Source organism: Chiloscyllium plagiosum, chromosome 13, assembly GCF_004010195.1.
Source record: "Chiloscyllium plagiosum isolate BGI_BamShark_2017 chromosome 13, ASM401019v2, whole genome shotgun sequence".
NCBI classification, from domain to species: domain Eukaryota; kingdom Metazoa; phylum Chordata; class Chondrichthyes; order Orectolobiformes; family Hemiscylliidae; genus Chiloscyllium; species Chiloscyllium plagiosum.
Genome location: NC_057722.1, coordinates 79762349 through 79782937, shown reverse-complemented (window position 1 = coordinate 79782937; position 20589 = coordinate 79762349). Strand labels below are relative to the sequence as shown.

Sequence of the window (20589 nt, the reverse complement as noted above, 5' to 3'; positions counted from 1 at the left end):
TTGGGATTATGTTCAGCATAGACTAGTTGGATTGGAGGTTCTGTTTCTGTGTTGAATGATTCTATAACATCAATATTAAAAAGGGGTCGTTTATTTGTGATTGACGGTCAGGAAAACTGATATCATGTCATGAAGATTTATTTACTGTTGATATCATGACCTGTAATGAATGGAAAATAAAAATATGGAAAATAAATCAAAACATCACATTTCAACAAGGAAAGCTAAAAAAATTATATTGTTTAATTTGCTTTATTACATCAAATTAATTCCATCAGTGGCATCTACAGTGATCATATCCTTTTAACACAAAAAAAAATTACCTTTCCCCTTCCACACCACCCTCCCAAAAAAAAACCCTTAGTTTGACAAATTCCTTTACATTCGTTACATGAAACATTAATCCAACAACAGTCACACATTTATAGAATTGAATTTCAAGTTATTGCCAACATGTACATTAGGAAAACTCCTTAAATGTTTCAAACACTATTTTCTGGGCAAAAAAATACAAACTAAAGCATGTTACACTCTGAGATAGAGTCAACTGACATAACAGTTTTTTTTAAACTCGATCTAAATACAGTTAAATGTCACTGTGCAGGAGGAGGGAAAATGGTACTTGTGGACACAGTTTACATCACATATCTAAAGTTGTATCTTACTGTAATGAAAGAGACAGATATATATACACAAATATACATATATGTATCTGTACATACAAGACTGCTACGAGTTGTCATGATTTTTGCTATTTTAGAAGTTAAATATCTTGGACGGATGCTTTGCATTAACACTATTTGCTCCAACTTTGAAAATAAGTTTAATTTGGTATCCAACTTGATTCTGCTTAAACCAGTGCCATGTGAGCATGCTTCTCTGCATTGAAAGCTTCAATAAACATCTCACAGCCATAAAACTTAGATGCATTTAAAAAGTTTCAACATAATGATCCTTAAAGCAAGGGAAATTTTCAGAAACAACTGAGAAATCAGTGTTTGAGGAGAAAACGTGATATTTATTTCCTTCAAGAAAATAACTTGAAAAAAAAACCAAGAAACTTACTTCCTTTCCCATTGAGAATTTTGCCTTTAATACCTTCATAATCTCCTGCAGCACAATTTCTTAAGCACAATAATATGCTTTTAACTTAAACATTCTGAGTTTCAATGATATTCCACTCTACAGCAGAAGAAAGCACTAAATTCTCATGACTGAGCCTTTTTTACATGGCTTTGTACACCATCCCCTCGCCCTGATGAGTATAAAACATTTTAGAAGAATGTTGATAGAAAGCAAATCTGCCATCATCTCTGTTGCTATTCTCACACTGATAAGAAACATTTCTGCAAATAGGCAGATTAATGTCTAGATTTTGCTGGTGAATCTGCCAAATGTTCTCACTATTTTGTGGTAGCGAACTCCGTAAAGGATCTGCATTGATGTCATGCGCACTTGACCATGTGTATTTTGTATTATTAGTTTGAACGATTGGCAGTTCAGGTTGGCCGTAATCAGGGCTAAGTTCTGTGTTGCGTGAACTGAGATTCTGTTCACAGTTACCTGTAGTAGTTGCCAATTTCAGTTTGTTCTCTGCCTCTGTCCTATTTTTAAGTTTAGATTCGGCTACAGTTGGACAAGTCACATTTGTATGGAGATCACTTTGGTAGTTCTTCGATCCTTCTGCATCCTCACAACCAGGAACCTTTATTAAGTGCTTTTTTTGGTGCATACCAAGTGCAGCAGCTGTTTTGCAAACTTTAAAACACTGGAAACAAACATGCTCCTTTCCTACCTGCTGAGCACGCTTTCTTTCCAAGTGTCTTTGCTCATGATTCTTCTTTGTTGTCAGGTAAAGGAAACGCCGAGGGCAGAAATGACAGCGGTACCGCTTTTCCCCAGTGTGGATCCTTTCATGCTTTTTAAGAGTTTCACTCAAAGTGAAGGCCTTGTTGCAGTAGAGGCAAATAAATTCTTTAACACCCATATGGATGCGTTCATGTTTGTGGAGGTTTCCTTGGACCGAAAACCGTCGGCCACAGGATTTGCAGGAGAATGGTTGTTCACCTGTATGACATCTCATATGCATTTTCAACGTAGAAGAGTTTGGAAATGATTTTGTGCAAATACTACATGAATGAGGCTTTGTTGTTAAATGGCTTTTTGGTTGTCTTTTCACTTCTTCAGGATCTTTTAATTTATCACCAAGTGTACAATTAGATTCTTGAGATACATCATTACTCTCTTTGTTTATAGCAATTCCTTTTAGGATGTCAAAATTCTGTTCTTCTCTGATAGCAGGAATTGGAATAGAGAGGCTATCAACATTGCATCCACCATTTTTCTTCCATCTAGATTTTCTCAGTTTATTAAACCCTTTAGGTCTCTTTTTTGGTTTATATGAATAGTATGGTCTCCAAAGTTTGTCATTTGAGTCATGATCACTCATTTCATCACATGTTTCAATGCCTCCAGCAGGATCTGCAATGCTTCCAATAGGATCTGTGTAACTAGGTGACTTGTTAATTTGTTCTTCACTTTCTTCTTTTTTAATATCCTGGACCATCTTTTCTTCATTTGGAATCATGTATTTAGGTTTTCTACCTTTTCTATGGAACTGTCTGGATTCAGTAATTTGTCTTTGTACCACTGCTTTGTCCCCGATCTTCACTGTAATTTGGCAAAGCGGAGCTACTTGATTATCTGTGGAGGTTCCAGGGAAGGCAGGTTTTGCAATATAAGTTTCTGTTCGACATCCTCCAGAAAAAGTGCTTGAATGATTTTTTGGTGTAGCAGCTGGTTCTGTGATTTGTCCATTTCCCTTTTTGTATGTACTTTTTTTCTGAAATCTAACACAATCTTTAGAAATATTTTTCCTTGGATTTGTATCCAAAGAATCGTTGCTCAAATTGGTCTGTGAACGTGAGTGATGAATATCATTGCCAGACTGTACTCCATGGTTGTATGTAATGACTGAAGAAAATGCATTTCCATGTTTTATAACAGATGAAACCCTATTGCTGTGCATTATAACAGAGGGAGCGGTGTGCCCATAGTTAATAACAGAAAGACCTGTATTGTTTACATTAGTGGCCAACCCTTGTTGCCCAATTTCAGCATTATCTTTATCGTTATCATAGGCTTCATTTTCTGTTGAAGTGCAAGGAAGTAAGGGTTTATTAAGATGGCAACCAATGGAAAGACTGCCATCTTCACATTCAGACATGTGGCATGCTTCTCTTGCACTACTTTCAGATGTTTCTGTGAGGAAGGATCCTGGTGCGCAAAGAGAAGACTGCTGTGAAGGCATAACTTCTGAAGATAGCAACTTGTCCTGCAAATGCTCTGAAGTAGATGATAAGCTACCAATGGAAAAATTAGTGATGTCAAGAGAACTGGCATTTTCATCACTTGAAGAAACTCCAACAACTTTATTATCTTTGCAGTTTTCTGGGGAAGATCTAGTGTATGTTTTGTAAGGTCTTTTTTGTAGTTTCATAGGTAGAAGCCTGTAAAGTTTGAATGGATACATCTTGGCTCTATATCCACCACTTGTTGCTTTCTTGTTTGTGGGAAGACCTGGATCAATGCCATGAAATGATTTCTGATGGGTTTTCAAAGTATAATAGGTCATAAAGGTCTCTAAACAAAAGATGCACTGATAGCGTCTCTCCCCAGTGTGCCATATTTCATGTTTAGTACGATATTCAGCTAATGCAAATACCTTATTGCAGTAGTGACAGGGATATGTTCGCCGCCAAGAATGAACATTGGCATGTCTCTTTAAGCTGGACAGAGTTACATAGGAACGTTTGCAGACACTGCAAAAGTATAAAATGTGTCCCTCAACAACTTTCACAAAGTGTTCTGGTTCTGGGGAGCTGTTGCCTCTCCTTGACCGCACCAATTTCAATGGGCGTTTGTTGGAAGATTCTAATTCTAAAGCATGGGAGATTGAATTTCGATCTTCCTCACCACTTGCAACTTCATTGTCGCTGCAAATATTCTCCACTTGCTCATCAGTTGATTCACGATCAGACAAAGACGTTCCTGGTCCTCTGCAAAGATGCTCATGAGTTTGTAGCCTCTTCAGATGAACGAATGGTTTACCACAGTGCCTACAAGATAAAGGCTTCTCCAAAAGTGTTGTGTGGATTTGGGAATGAACATTCAATGATACTCGAGTACTAAAAGATCGTGGACAATATTTACAATTGTAAGGAGTTTGGCATGGTACTGCTGGCACAGTTTCAGACCAAACAGTATTAGATACTAATTTGCTCATGTTTTCCTTAGCAGAAGCTCTTTCTACATCAGTATGTCCACCTTCAGTTTCCCTTGTCTCTACGTTAGGTCCATTTAATGGACCAGTAGCTGGCACAACATTTACTGGGCTACTATCATTTGCAGTTTGCAAAGCATTCAAGTTAAATCGTAAAACATTGAAGCCAGTGGAGCTGGCAGTGTACAGTGTTTGTGGAGTTTTGGAAATTTGGTCTTGCAACTGCATCTCCTGTGTAGCTCCAGAATCAGCAGTATTGCTATTAATATTGCACAAAGATTTTTCATTTTCTTCTGTAGGTTTCCTCACTTGAAGATCAGAAGGAGGATCAACATTTTGCTGATCTTTTCGAGATGATGATACAGCATAGGAATGTTCAGCAAAAGTTTGAGCAGGTATCTGCAGTGTGCCATTTGCATCCTGGCCAACACATACCATGGACAGCTTATCAGATTCAGTTGCTTTTTTGTTGACATTGGTTGTTAAGTCAACTGGAAAATACATGTCACTGCCAGCTTGCATGTCAAAAATTGAAAACGCATTTGTGATTCGAGGTCCATTTACAAAAGGGAAGTCTTCATTGCCTTTATCACTCACAGCATTGCAGACCTCTGCTTTGAGATTCGTAATGCTAGTTGGCAAAGAGAGAGTGGAAGCAGGAGAAACTGACTGAGAAGAGTTAGGTGAATAACTGCGTAGTGCATTTACAGACTCAATGTGTTGCTGAGGAATAGGCATCAGATTTTCCAAAAATGATATACCTAATCTTTTCCCAGCATCAACAAGTTCTTGAACTCTCTCATACCCTTTGATAGCTACCTTTGCACTGTAGATGAAATGCAGTATTTCTGCAAACACATCTGCCTTGAAGTCAGGCAGCTCCAGAATATGGCCAACCAACCACAACTCCTGGCTCGAAAAGAGGTTTTTAAAGTAAATGCTAGCTGCTGCCAAGACATTTTTGTGGGCTTTAAACTTGGCGTCCTCCACAACAATGGTTACATCACAAAAGACTCCTTTGGTGCGTTGTTCATTCAAGCAGCAAAGGACAGTCTGGCTGTGGGAGTTGTCCATCATATCTGTACTTGAAGGCATGGCAATCTTCTAGAAAGAAAATAAATGAATTCAAGTCAGCATTAGAAACTGAGTCAACTCTGATCAAGTGCAGATCAGGGATCAATGTGGATCTCATGTCTGTAGCTATAACTAAAATCAGGGTATAATAGACTGAAACTTTATCCTCAATTTTAATGGTGTTAATGTAAAACAGGAGTGTTATTCTGTTGTTCATCTAACCAGGTGATCTGAAACTTACTTTAGACTTCCTTCTAATTTATAAATATACACTTTATATCAAACGATACCTGACAAAACTAAATTACTTTTGGTGATGCTTGGTGGAACTCATGAATGTGGTACTGGATGAAGTATAGACACACTCTCCACACCAAAGGCTCTAATCTTGGGCCATTCTCCCCGTGGAGCTGATGGAATTTTTTGGACATCGCTCAGACTGAGTGAGACTAGAACCCAACTGCAATCTGGGGATGGTCAGCCAGGCTCCTTCACCACCACCACCAGCATCCTCCCCCACAAAACCCCACCCTAATATAAAGAAACCCTCCAAATGCTGGAGCACCCACATTCACTTCAAACCCCTCACCTCCTACACTTACACATTTTCTTGGAACTACTAAATTCTGCAGGCTCTCTGAAGGATCCAGCATAGTACCATGTAAGAGTACCTTCATATTGAGACTCCTGGTATTTACCCACCTCGACCTAACACAACTAACTAATATAAAGCAAAAAGTGGGGATAAATAGTTGTTTTTCTGGCTGGCGATCAGTAGCTAATGGTGTGCCTCAGGGAGCAGTGTTGGGACCGCGATTAGATTAGATTCCCTACAGGATGGATACAGTCCCTTCGGCCCAACAAGTCCACGCCAGCTCTCTGAAGAGTAACCCACACAGACTCATTTCCCTACCCTATATTTACCCATGCACTTATCACTCTGGGCAATTTAGCACAGCCAATTTACCTAACCTGCACATCTTTGGACAGTGGGAGGAAACCGGAGCACCCGGAGGAAACCCACGCAGACACGGGTAGAATGTGCAAACTCCACACAGACAGTCACCCGAGGCGGGAATCGAACCCAGGTCCTTGGCACTGGGAGGCAGCAGTGCTAACCACTGAGCCACTGTGCGGCCCCTTGTTTACAATTTACATAGATGATTCGGAGTTGAGGACCAAATGCAGTATGTCAAAGTTCACAGATGCCACTAAAATGAGTACTAGAGTAAAGTGTGTGGAGGACACTGAAAGTCTGCAGAGCGATATAGATAAGTTAAGTGAATGGCAAGGGCCTGGCAGATGGAGTACGATGCTGGTAGATGTGAGGTCATTCATTTTGGTAGGACAAACAGCAAAATGGACTACTATTTAAATGCTGCTGCATGAATCATAAAAAAGTTGATTTGGAGGTGCAGTAGGTAATTAAGGCAAAGGGAATATTGTCCTTCATTGCTAGATGGATGGAGTTTAAAATCAGAGGGGTTATGTTGCAGCTATGTAGGGTGCTGATAAGCTACACCTGGAGTACTATGTACAGTTTTGGTCTCCTTACTCGAGAAAAGATATATTGGCACCGGAAGTGGTGCAGAGGAGGTTCACCAGGATAATTCTGGAATGGAGACAGTTGGCTTACGAGGAGAGATTGAGTAGACTTCATTGGTATTTAGAAGAATGATTGGGGGAGGGTCTTATAGAAATATATTTCTTCCCTTCATAATTTTATAAGAGAGAAGCAGGGAGATTGTTTCCACTGGTGGGTGAAACTAGGATTAGGGAGCATAGCCTCAAATGAGGGGGGGAACAGATTTAGGACTGAATTGAGGAGGAATTTCTTCACCCAAAATGGTTGCGAATCTGTGGAACTCCCCTGCCTAGTGAAACAGTTGGAACTATGTCGTTGAATGTTTTTAAGACAAAGATAGATAGATTTTTGAACAGTAAAGGAATTAAGGGTGATAGTGAGTGGACAGGTAAGTGGAGCTGAGTCCATGAGAAGATCAGCTATGATCTTATTGATTGGTGGAGCAGGCTCAAAGGCTCCTGCTCCTATGTTCTTTTTTCTCCTTGGTGCTGTCACCAGGACTCTCCAGGACAAGCTGGGCCTCCCAAAATTGACAGTGAGTGAAAGCCTGTAGAGAAGCCAGCTTCCACAAGATTGGACATTCCAACTCTGCATCCTTTCCTTTGTTGGCAAGTGATCTACCCTTCCTTATGTTTCGATACAAAAAACCAAGAGAGGCACATTTTCTGCAGGAGCTTAGAGGTGAACTTCAACAATAGGGAAGGGGGTACAAAACTTAGAAAGAATATCATCATGAGATGTGAAACACAAACAAATTGCAGGGGGAGAAAAAAGCGTTTTAGATTAAGATTAGATTAGATTACTTTACAGTGTGGAAACAGGCCCTTCGGGCCAACAAGTCCACACCGCCCCGCCGAAGCGCAAACCACCCATACCCCTACATTTACCCCTTACCTAACACTACGGGCAATTTAGCATGGCCAATTCACCTGACCTGCACATCTTTGGACTGTGGGAGGAAACCGGAGCACCTGGAGGAAACCCACGCAGACACGGGGAGAATGTGCAAACTCCACACAGTCAGTTGCCTGAGGCGGGAATTGAACCCGGGTCTCTGGCGCTGTGAGGCAGCAGTGCTAACCACTGTGCCACCCCCGCGTTGGAGGTCTGGAGCATCTCTATATCCGCAGTCCCTACCTTTACATGGAACAAAGACAGAAATTTTTATCAACAACCACAACAGAAATTTCTGGAAAATCTCAGCAGGTCTGGCAGCATCTGTAGCGAGAAAGAAAAAAAATAATATTTTGGGTTCAGTGACCCTTCTTCAGAACTGATTATATAGCTAGGAAAAGGTTGTTGTATATACTAAAATGGGGAGGGGTGAGGGGGTTTAGGGGATGAGTAAACAGTAGGTCGAGATGGAGCCCAGAGAGAGGAAACATTTGGGCAGACAAAGGAATTGGTAGAGGTCAGCCTGGGAGAATGAATAGTTGCTAATAAGGACCATTAGTAACGGACAATTTTTTTTGTGGTAGCAGCCATGTGATGATGAAGTCTGGTATGTGGGGTTTGAGGAAAGGACTTACGGGAGAAGCTGCTCAGGCTGTAAAATTATTGACCTCAATACTGAGTCCTGTTAATGCTGCACAGTCCCCAAGCAGAAAACAAAGTGCTGTTCCTCCAGCTGACCCTGAGCTTCACTGGAGCACTACAGCAAGCCTGAGGAGGAGATGTTGGCCAGAGAACAGGTGGTCTGTTGAAGTGACAGGCAACAGGAAGCTCAGGGTCATTGTTTGCAGACAGAATGTAGGTGTTCTATGAAGTGTTTGCCCAGCCTGCATTTTGTCTTCCCAATATAAAGCAAACAGAAATTTGTATGTTTCTATTATTGTGATGGAATGGGTGACGCTGGTCAGGCCAGATGTTCTGAAGAAAGGTCACTGGACTTGAAATGTTAACTGTTTACTGTCTGTATAAATGCTGCCTGACCTGCTGAGTTTCTTGAGCATTTTGTGTTTTGTTTGCAGCAGATGTCTTATCCATCCCCAGTTACCTTTGACTTGGAGAGTTGTTCCTGGTGACCTGGCCAATACTGTATGTCGCTCATACCAACAACATGAAAAAACACTGATTATCCAGTCATTGTGACATTAATCTTATTCATAAATAAATGTTGGCAAATTGCACAAACAGTCAGTGGTAGAGCATTTGCAGGTTTGTTGCTTTTTCTGCTTAGAGGGAACTCAATTGGATAAGGTAAAAACAATGACTGCAGATGCTGGAAACCAGATTCTGGATTAGTGGTGCTGGAAGAGCACAGCAGTTCAGGCAGCAACCAAGGAGCTTCGAAATCGACGTTTTGGGCAAAAGCCCTTCATCAGGAATAAAGGGGGCTTTTGCCTGAAACGTCAATTTCGAAGCTCAATTGGATAAGGCATATTAGTTATTAATATAATATAGTGCACTTAGCATCAACACATATATTCAATTTCATGCCCAAAGGCCAATAATTTTAAAAAGAGCATTAAAGTTAAGTTTAAATATGTATTTTCATTAACAAGTCATTCAATGTAAGTAGGTGGTCAAAGTTTTTACTGGAAGATGGACAGTCATTACATGAAATACACCAATAGTTTGAAAAGCATATCGTCTCACAATCACTATAGAGATTTTCTCGTTATAGTTGAGAGGATGACACAAGAAATTGAATCTTGTGTTCAGGATTTTACTGTAACAAATCAAGAAACTTCAGAGACATTGGTTAGGCCACTTTTAGAATATTGCATTCAATTCTGGTCTCCCTGCTATAGGAAGGATGTTGTGAAACTTGAAAGGGTTCGGAAAGGATTGATAAGGATGTTGCCAGGGTTGGAAAGTTTGACCTAGAGGAAAAGGCTGAATAGGTTGGGGCTGTTTTCCCTGGGGTGTTGGAGGCTGAGGAGTGACCTTATAGAGGATTATAAAATCATGAGGGGCATGGATAGGGTAATTAGATAAAGTCTATTCCCTGGGGTGGGGGAGTCCAAATCCAGATGGCATAGGTTTAAAGTGATTGGGTAAAAATTTAAAAGGAATCTTTTCATGCAGAGGGTGGTGTGTGTATAGAATGCCAGAGGAAATGGTAGAGGCTGGTACAATTACAACATTTAAAAGGCATCTGGATGAATACATGGGTGGGAAAGGTTTAGAAAGATATGGGCCAAATGCTGGCAAATGCGACTAGATTAATTTAGCATATCTTGTTGGCATGGGCAAGTTGGACTGAAGGGTCTGTTTCTGTGCTGGACATCTTTATGACTCTAAACGTAGATCTCGAGTGCTTGCAGAGGAGGAAAGCCCTTTGTGCTGTTAAATTTATGCCAAGTCTTCCAGAAACTCAGTGAATGAATTGCCTGAAATTTGACCACAGTGTTCAATCCCAACCACTGGAGTTTGCTGGTAAACAACTCCCAAATGTTTATACCAAGTCATAAATGTCACAATTCATGCTCGATACAAGGTAATGGTGCCAGTATGTCGAGTGAATCCATTATGGTGTCCCTTAATTGGTCAACACAGGAAACTGCAGGTCACGTCATCTCCTTGTTGCAGTTTTATCCTAGGTCAGTGCTTAAACTAGCTTGACCAAAGTCCCCAGCATGTTTGATTATAGCTCGTATCTAATAGCCATTTCCGCTGCTGACTACCCTGAAAGTAGTAAGGAAAAGGCAGGGAACTATAGACCAGTGAGCCTGACATCAGTGATGGGCAAATTGTTGGAGAGAATCTTGAGGGACAGGATTTACATATATTTGGATAGCCAAGGACTGAATACGGATAGTCAACATGGCTTTGTGCATAGAAGATTATGTGTCACTAACTTGATTAGTGTTTTGAAGAAATAACGAAGAGGACTGATGAGGGAAGAGCGGCAGACGTGATCTATATGGACTTCAGTAAGGTTTTTGACAAGGTTCCTCATGGTAGACTGGTTAGCAAGATTAGATCATACGGAATTCATGGAGAACTAGCCATTTGGAAATAGAATTGGCTCAAAGTTAGAGCCAGAGGGTGGTGGTGGAGGGTTGCTTTTTAGACTGGAGGCCTGTGACCAGTGGTTTGCCATAAGGGTTGGTGCTTTTTGTCATTTATATAAATGATTTGAATGTGAACACAGGAGGTATAGTTAGTAAGTTTGCAGATGACACCAAAATTGGAGGTGTCATGGACAGCTCAGAGTACAACGGGATCTTGATCAGCTGGGCCAATGGGCCGAGGAGTGGCACATGGAGTTTAATTTAGATAAATGTAAGTTGCAGTTTTTTGGAAAGGCAAATCAGGGCAGGGCTTATACTTTTAATGGTAAGGTCCTGTACAGTGTTGCTGAACAAAGAGACCTTGGAGTGTACGTTCACAGTTCCTTCAAAGTGAAGTCGCAGGTAGAAAGAATAGTGAAGGCGGCATTTGGTATGCTTTCCTTTATTGGTCAGAGCACTGAGTATAAGAGTTGGGAGATCATGTTGTGGCTATACAGGACATAGTATTCCAAAAGTGGCTTAACCTGTGAGAAATTCTGGGTCTCCTTGCTATTGGAAGGATGTTGTAAAACTTGAAAAGGTTCAGAAAAGATTTACAACAATGTTGCCAGAGTTGGAGGGTTTGGGCTAAAGGGAGAGCTGAATAAGCTGGGGCTGTTTTCCCTAGAGTGTTGGGAGGCTGAGGAGTGACCTTATAAATGTTTATAAGATCATGAGGGGCATGGATAGGGGAAATAGTCAAGGTCTTTTCCCTGGAGTGGGGGAGTCCTAAACTAGAGGACATAGGTTTAAGGTGAGAGGGGAAAGATTTAAAAGGGACATAAGGGACAACTTTTTTGCACAGAGGGTGGTTCGAGTATGGAATGAGCTGCCAGAGGAAGTGGTGGAGGCTGGTACAATTGAAACATTTAAAAGGCATCTAGATGGGTACATGAATAGGAAGGGTTTAAAGGGATATGTGGCCCAGGTGCTGACAAATGGGACTAGATTAGGTTGGGATATCTGATCGGCATGGATGAGTTGATCCTAAGGATCTGTTTCCGTGCTGTACATCTTTATGACTCTAATGACCACAAACCCTCCTTTGATTCTGAAACTCCAAGTGAATTTGATTACAAACAGTGATTGAATTCCTTCTCAAGGGTAAGTATTTGAATCCAGTCAATCTGACTATTAATGTATGACTAATATTATTCTCACAATTAATTAAATTCTTGTTAAGTAACATCAATTCCATGTTTAACTGTTGTGTTCTCTCCATTTAACAAATTGAATTGTAAAAAAATTAAAATACACTACATTATTAACACAGGAGCATGTGACATAAGATGAACTCAAGGATGAATCTGTATTCCAACTGTATGCCAATCCTTTAAATTATCCCATCAATTATTTTGATAATGTAAATATCCCCTTTTAATCTCCTCAATTCTTTGAACCACTAAGTCAAAGCTGGAAGGGCATTAACTAACCATGCCTTAATTTGTATCAGATTTTCTGGCAGAAGTTCAATGGCAGTGTCATATTTCTCGAAATAGTTACTTAACATCCCTTTTAAATAATCTGTAACATTAAAAGGAACTTCTTCCCTTTTATGTATATCAATTAACTCTTGGTAGCCTAGTCAGCTGGTGTTTGAGAGTTAAAGCAAAAAGTTGTGTTCATAATATTACATAATAATGCACCATTGTGATACTACTTCAATGAGGTAGTAACAATATTTTCCTTTATCTCTATAACATACCATGTAATCATGATTCTTAGCTTCTAATGTACAAACTAAATTCTTATCTGTTCTAAAACAACACAAAATCTGTTCATTAAGATATATTGCGCAAGGATAAATAATTATTTCATCTGCTCAAGAATTCCCAATTGGAGAGGATAAATGACATGAATTAAGGTGGACTAGTTGGTCTGCATAAAAGCAGACCAACTAGTCCACCTGACCATGTTCCCAAACTAAACTAGTCCCACCTGCCTGTGTTTGGCCCATATCCCTCCAAACCTTTCCTATTCATGTACCTATCCAAATGTCTTTTAAATGTAACTGTTCCTGCATCCTTTGTCAGTTCATTCCACATACCAACCATGGTGTTAAGAAAAAGTTGCTCCTCATATCCTTTTTAACTTTTTCCCCTCTTACCTTAAAAATATACCCCTTTGGTTTGAACTCCCCCACCTTAGGGAATAAATCAGTGTCATTCACCTTATCTGTGCCCCTCATGATTTTATAAACCTCTATAAAGGTCACTTACAACCTCTTACACTCCAGTGAAAAAGTCCTAGCCTATTTTTGTAACTCAAAACTTCCATTCCTGGCAACATTCCAGCAAATCTTTTCTGAAGTCTCTCCAATTTAATACTATTGCTCCTATAGCAGTGTGATCAAAACTGCATACAGTTCTCCAGAAGAGGCCTCACCAACATCCAGTACAACCTCAACATAACATCCCAATTCCTTGACTCAAAAGGTCTAAGCAAGGAAGGCAAGCATGCTAAATGCCTTCTTAACCACCCAGTCTACCTGTGAAGCAAATTTAAAAAAACTAATGCACCTGAACCCCAGGTCTCTCTCTGTTCTGCAACACAATCCAATGCACTATCACTAATTATAGAATTACTGTCTTTATTTGTTTTACCAAAATGCCTTACATCACATTCATCCCAAATTAAGCCCCAATCTGCCACTCCTCAGCCCACTGACCCAACTAATTGATCAAGATCTCTTTGTAATCTTAGATAACCTTCTTCACAGTCCACTATACCCCCAATTTTGGTGTCATCTACAAAGTTACTATGCCTCCTATATTCTCAACCAAATAATTTATAGAAATGACAAACAAAAGTGGGCCCAGTACCAATCTCTGGAACACCGCTGGTCACAGGCCTCCAATCCAAAAAGCAACCCTCCACCACCATCCTGTCTCCTACCATCATGCAAATTTTGTATCCAGTTGGCAAGCTCACCCTGAATCCAATGTGATCTAACTTTACTAATTAGCCTACCATACTGAACCTTCTCAAAGCTTTTCTGAAGTTCAATTAAACAACATCTACTATTCTGCCCTAAAGTTTGAGAGACATGATTTCCCTTGCACAAAACCACACTGACTATCCCTAATCATTCCTTGCCTCCTCAAATGCATATAACTCCTATCTTTCAGTCAGTCTCAACAACTTACCCATCATGGATGTCAGATTCACAGGTCTATAGTTTCCAGGCGTTTCCTTACTGCCATTCTTAAACAATGGCATAATATTAGCCAAATTCTAGTCCTCCAGCACCTAACCAGTGGTTGTAGCTGATACAGATATTTCTGCTATGGGTCCCACAATTTCCTCCCTACATTCCCACCTTGTTCTGGGATACACTTGATCAGGTCTGGGATACACTTGATCAGGTCTGGAAGATTTATCCCCATTTAGGTTTTCTAAGATCTCCAGCACTTCTTCTGTAATGTGAACTGTTTTCAAAACATCAATATTTATTTCCCTGCATTCTCTAGTGTCTATTTCTTTCTCCATAGTAAAAGTGAACACGAAATCTTCATTTATCTCTGCCATCTCCTGAGGTTCAACACAAAGATGACCTCGTTGATCCTTAAATGGTCCTACTCCCTAATTGCTATTTTGCTCTTAATGTACTTGCATAATCTCTGTGGATTATCCTTAACTTTATCTGCCAAGGCTGTCTCATATCCCCCCTTTGCCTTCCTGATTCCCCTCTTAACAATGCCCCTGTACTCTTCATACTGTTAAAAAGATTCATTTTATCCCAATTGTTCATTATTAACTTTCAGCGGGATGTTACTCATGCGCCCCTACACATTAACAGCACAAAGGTGCATTGAGTGGACAGTGTCAAGCTCCAGGGAATGGTCATCCACAACCAGCTTTCTCTTCATGTGGATGCACTGGTTACAAAGGCCCAACAACATCTCTTCTTCATCAGGCAGCTGAGGAAATTTGGCATGACGGTGAATACCCTTGCCAACTTTTATAGGTGCGCCATCGAGAGTATCTGTCTGGATGTATCACTACCTGGTATGGCAACTGTACCATTCAAGAGCAGAGACAGTTACAGAGAGTGGTGAACTCGGCCTGGACAACCACAAAGGCCAACCTCCCATCTATAGAATCCATCTACCAGGCCCGCTGTCAAGGAAAGGCTGCCAGCATTCTCAAAGATCCATCCCACCTTGGCAATGCTTTTCTACAACCTCTACCATCGGGGAGAAGGTACAGAAGCCTGAACACATGCACCAGTTTCGTAACAGTTTCTACTCTACAGTTGTTAGAATACTGAATGGACTCACAAACTCTTAACATTCGCCCGTACCTGTGTTTTTGTTTTTGCCACTGTTCACATATTATTTACTTGTCTATGCAACTTAACTCTGTGACCTGCCTATATTGCTCTCTAGCAAAGCTTTGCACTGTGACAATCAATTCAATTCAATTCAATTCAATTGTTTATATGTAATATATGATTCTTTTCTATTCTTGACCAGAACCTCAATATCTTTATTCACCCATTGTTCCCTATTCTTAGCAGCCTTACCCTTCACTCTAACAGGTACGTAATGTCTCTGAACTCTCGGTATCACACTTTTGAAAGCCTCCCACTGGTCAGTCATTCCTTTACCAGCAAACAGTCGACTCCAATCAACTTTTGAAAATTCTTGTCTCATACCATTAAAATTTGGCTTACTCCAATTAAGAACTTCAATGAAAGGCTTATCCTTTTCCAGAACAATTTTAAAACAAATACAATTATGATCACACGTTCCAAAGCATTCCCCTACTAACACTTCAGTCGTTTGCCCTGCCTTATTTCCCAAGAGGTGGTCAAATTTTATTCCTTTGCTAGTAGGAACGTTTGCATATTGAAGAAAATCACCTTGAACACATTTAGCAAATTCTTCATCATCCAAACTTTTAACACTATATTAGTCCCAGTCAATGTTTGGAAAATTTAAAATCCCCTGTTCCAACCCTATTATTTTTACATATATTTGAGATCTCTCTATATCTTTGCTTGTTAATTTCTCTCTGACTATTGGGAGGCCGGAGGGGGGAAATATAGTACAATCCCATCAAGATGATTGTCCCTTTCTGATTTCCAATTTCAACCCATATATTTTCACTGGACAATTTCTCAGAAATATCCTCTCTTATTAGAGCAGTAATCTTGTCCTTAATCAAAAATGCCACACCCCCTCCTCTCTTGCCTCTTTTTCTATCCTTCCTATAGCATCAAAGACCAGGACATTGAGCTGCCAGTACGATCTTTTCCTCAGCCAAGTTTCTATAATACTACACTGAAAATGGGTTGCTCGAAAAGCGCAGCAGGTCAGGCAGGATCCAAGGAACAGGAGAATCGATGTTTCGGGCATGAGCCCTTCTTCAGGAATGAGGAAAGTGTGTCCAGCAGGCTAAGATAAAAGGTAGGGAGGAGGGACTTGGGGGAGGGGCATTGGAAATGCGATAGGTGGAAGGAGGTCAAGGTGAGGGTGATAGGCCGGAGAGGGGGTTGGGTCGGAGAGGTCAGGAAGAAGATTGCAGGTTAGGAAGACGGTGCTGAGTTCGAGGGATTTGACTGAGACAAGGTGGGGGGAGGGGAAATGAGGAAACTGGAGAAATCTGAGTTCATCCCTTGTGGTTGGAGGGTTCCTAGGCGGAAGATGAGGCGTTCTTCCTCCAACCGTCATGTTGCTATGGTCTGGCGATGGAGGAGTCCGAGGACCTGCATGTCCTTGGTGGAGTGGGAGGGGGAGTTGAAGTGTTGAGCCACGGGGTGGGTGGGTTGGATGGTCCGAGTGTCCCAGAGATGTTCTCTGAAACGTTCTGCAAGTAGGCGGCCTGTCTCCCCAATATAGAGGAGGCCACATCGGGTGCAGTGGATCCAATAAATGATGTGTGTGGAGGTGCAGGTGAATTTATGGCGGATATGGAAGGATTCTTTGGGGCCTTGGAGGGAAGGGGGGAGGTGTGGGCGCAAGCTTTGCATTTCTTGCGGTTGCAGGGGAAGGTGCCGGGAGTGGAGGTTGGGTTGGTGGGGGGTGTGGACCTGACGAGGGAGTCGCGGAGGGAGTGGTCTTTTCGGAACGCTGATAGGGGAGGGGAGGGAAATATATCCCTGGTGGTGGGGTCTGTTTGGAGGTTGGGAACTTATCAGGGTAACTAACTATATAAGCCACGGCTGCTAATTTGACTGCTTAAGCAGTCATCCACTCAGTAACTTAAGGGGTATATCTAGATGATGCTCTACATATTTGCCACATATCCTGTCTTTCTAATGCCAACCTCCACAAAAGAGGATCCATCAACAAAAGATCTTGTAGACTTATTGGGTCCTTTCTGAAAATGTGTTGCTGGAAAAGCGCAGCAGGTCAGGCAGCATCAAAGGAGAAGGAGAATCGACGTTTCGGGCATAAACCTCGATTCTCCTGCTCCTTGGATGCTGCCTGACCTGCTGCGCTTTTCCAGCAACACATTTTCAGCTCTGATCTCCAGCAACTGCAGTCCTCACTTTCTCCTTATTGGGTCCTTTCTCCACTTTTGTTTTGGAACAAACGGTCCCTTGGGAACACTTGTTGCCACTATTTGACACTCCTGCAGTTCACCACTGTAATTCCAATTGTCAATTAAGAAAGTTGGCAATTTAGCCCCGTTTAACTGTGATATCTCGACCTTGAAGAGTCCAAAGTGCAGTACAGAATTGACTAACTGTACCATCTTTAATGTGACCATCGAACAACATTAAAGAGTATGTATAAGGACAGTCAAGGGATTAAGCCCAATTATGTGACAAAAACACTGCACTGCCCAGAAAATTCCAAGAAAATGTCTTTCATGCATTGTGAATCCTGACTGCACTGGGGTTAAAAGCCAAGCATCAGCCACTGGTCTCATTTTCCTGTGGTATTCCTGCAAAAGCACTGCAGCACGGGTCGAATCTGCTGCAGTGACCTATAGTGCAGTGCTTGCGCTGTAGCTATACCCTGTTGAAACAGTATGTATGTTCTGTTCAGTCCACTGCCAAAGAACATTATTCTTCAAAAAGATTGGATAGTGGAGATGCTTTGGTAGCAAATCACCAATGGATTTCTACAACAGTCTACTAATCCCAATAAAGATCGAAGCAAATTTACATATTTAAGGAGGGGCAACTGCACAATGGATTCAATGTGTTTCTTTTCAATTTCACGCTTCCTGAGAGTCCCACGGTGCCCAAGTACATGACCTGAGACTTCATTATCTGCACTTTAAGTCCTAATGAAATGAGGAGGGTTAATAGTTCATCAAATAATTGGAGATGTTCCTGTCTAGTTTCAATCTGGAGGAGATGATCTGATTTAATCCAGTATGTAAATGATCATGAAGTCTCCAAACCTTTTAGCCAATCTTTGATGGTAGATGGATGGACAGTTGTAGAGCCATTGTGGTAAACCAACCTATGTTTATTGCTGATCTTGAACTGTAAAAGCAAATTTATATTGATATTGCTGACTTAAACCCACACCATGTGCATGTGGGTTTCCTCTGGTTTCCTCCCACAATCAAAAAATGTGCAGGTTAATGAATTGGCCATGCTAAACTGCCTATGGGGTACATTAGTCAGGGTTAAATGTCCAGTTGGGGAATGGGTCTGGGTGGGTTACTCTTCGGACGGTCAGTGTAGACTTGTTGAGCCGAAGGGTTTGTTTCCATACTGTAGGGAATCTAATCTAATCTAATCTTAAAAGGTCCTTGGTCCTGGTGCCAGGGAGGCAGCGCGCCGTTCTGCTTTTTCTCTGTTGGCCGCGGAAGCATCTGTCTGTGCCTCTGGCTGCGTAGTCCTCTGGCACAGTTGGTCTCTTGGAGGCCGGCGCGCCCTCGTTGTGTTGGAGCCAGTCTCGATACCAGGGGCTTGGCTGTTCGTGCTATGTTCCCCTGGGGGTCCATCGCCCCCTGCATTTTCCGGGACAGCGTGTCTGTTTGGGATGGGTGTGTCCACGGGGGACTCCTGCCCTCGGTGTCGGCCTCCCTTCCTGGAGTTAGCCCATCTATGTGACTGTTTAATTCAGATAAATACGAGGTGCTGCATTTTGGGAAAGCAAATCTTAGCAGGACTTATACACTTAATGGTAAGGTCCTAGGGAGTATTGCTGAACAAAGAGACCTTGGAGTGCAGGTTCATAGCTCCTTGAAAGTGGAGTTGCAGGTAGATAGGATAGTGATGAAGTCGTTTGGTATGCTTTCCTTTATTGGTCAGAGTATTGAGTACAGGAGTTGGGAGGTCATGTTGCGGCTGTACAGGACATTAGTTAGGCTACTGTTGGAATATTGCGTGCAATTCTGGTCTCCTTCTTATTGGAAAGATGTTGTGAAACGTGAAAGGGTTCAGAAAAGATTTACAAGGATGTTGCCAGGATTGGAGGATCTGAGCTACAGGGAGAGGCTGAACAGGCTGGGGCTGTTTTCCCTGGAGCATCGGAGGCTGAGGGGTGACCTTATAGAGGTTTACAAAATTATGAGTGGCGTAGATAGGATAAATAGACAAAGTCTTTTCCCTGGGGTTGGGGAGTCCAGGACTAGAGGGCATAGGTTTAGGGTGAGAGGGGAAAGATATAAAAGACACCTAAGGGGCAACCTTTACACACAGAGGGTGGTATGTGTATGGAATGAGCTGCCAGAGGATGTGGTGGAGGCTGGTACAATTGCAACATTTAAGAGGCATTTGGATGAGTATATGAATAGGAAGGGTTTGGAGGGATATGGGCTGGGTGCTGGCAGGTGGGACTAGATTGGGTTGGGATATCTGGTCAGCATGGACGGTTTGGACCGAAGGGTCTGTTTCCATGCTGTACATCTCTATGACTATGAATATGAATAGACCAAAACCTATTACTAATGTCAAGAACAGTAAAGGATTTTGCTTGTGGAATTGCTTCATCATTGTCCTCGGACTGATTGCTACTAATGGTACTGTTAATGGAGTCCTTTTATTCTCTATAATCAATTGCCAGTTGTCAAGAGTCATCTGGTTTTCTGAATGGCCAAGAGGCAGAATTATTTGTTGAAGGTACAGGTGATAAAACTCCCTTTGTAGCAGACTCTTAATTACTTTTGCTGTTTCTCCTTCAGCTTATTTAGGGAAACCACAGTCTTTCAAGGTTTTAGGTCGGAGTCTTCTCCGCTGACCTCCCCTGACATTGGACCACAGTCATGCTTATGCTTTGCAAGTGCATCCGTATGTCTAACAATTAGCTCTTGTAGGTTTGAGCCAGAATTCCCCAAATGTACAGACCCTGTCTGCATAGATTCCCATCATATCTCTATTGGCACCTCATTTACATCAGCCATCTACCAGATGCAATAATTCACTGCATCAAAAGTCAAGTTAAATCTACTCATAAAATCTGAACCTTACATATGCTTTACTGTTCAGGGAAGTTGAATAATGTGGCTGGGTGAGAACAAACCACATCGCCTAACTCAAATTGGGTCCATTTCAAATCTTTCTGAGAAATTTCTGGTAAGTCCACTCAAAATATTTGTCCCTTTCTTTCATCAAAATAAATAAATATCTCTGGATGTTGAAGGTAGGGTGGGAACTTTCTGTATCCCATAGGAATTTGACATGGTGGCCTCCTATCTGGCCTTCTACCAAGGATCTCCCTACACTGCCCACCTAACATTAC

General features: G+C 41.5%; 1 protein-coding gene across 13 annotated transcripts in view; it reads right to left on the bottom strand.

Moving 5' to 3' along the window:
- Nucleotides 1-225: 225 nt before the first annotated feature.
- The window catches only part of zbtb38 (zinc finger and BTB domain containing 38), a 140693-nt gene continuing 120329 nt past the window's right edge, over nucleotides 226-20589 (bottom strand). For all 13 annotated transcript variants that reach the window (XM_043702815.1, XM_043702824.1, XM_043702816.1 and 10 more), the window contains one exon: nucleotides 226-5386. In XM_043702815.1, coding sequence (XP_043558750.1) covers nucleotides 1226-5386 — 4161 coding nt within the window. In that variant the 3' untranslated portion in view covers nucleotides 226-1225. The remainder of the gene's footprint in view (nucleotides 5387-20589) is intronic.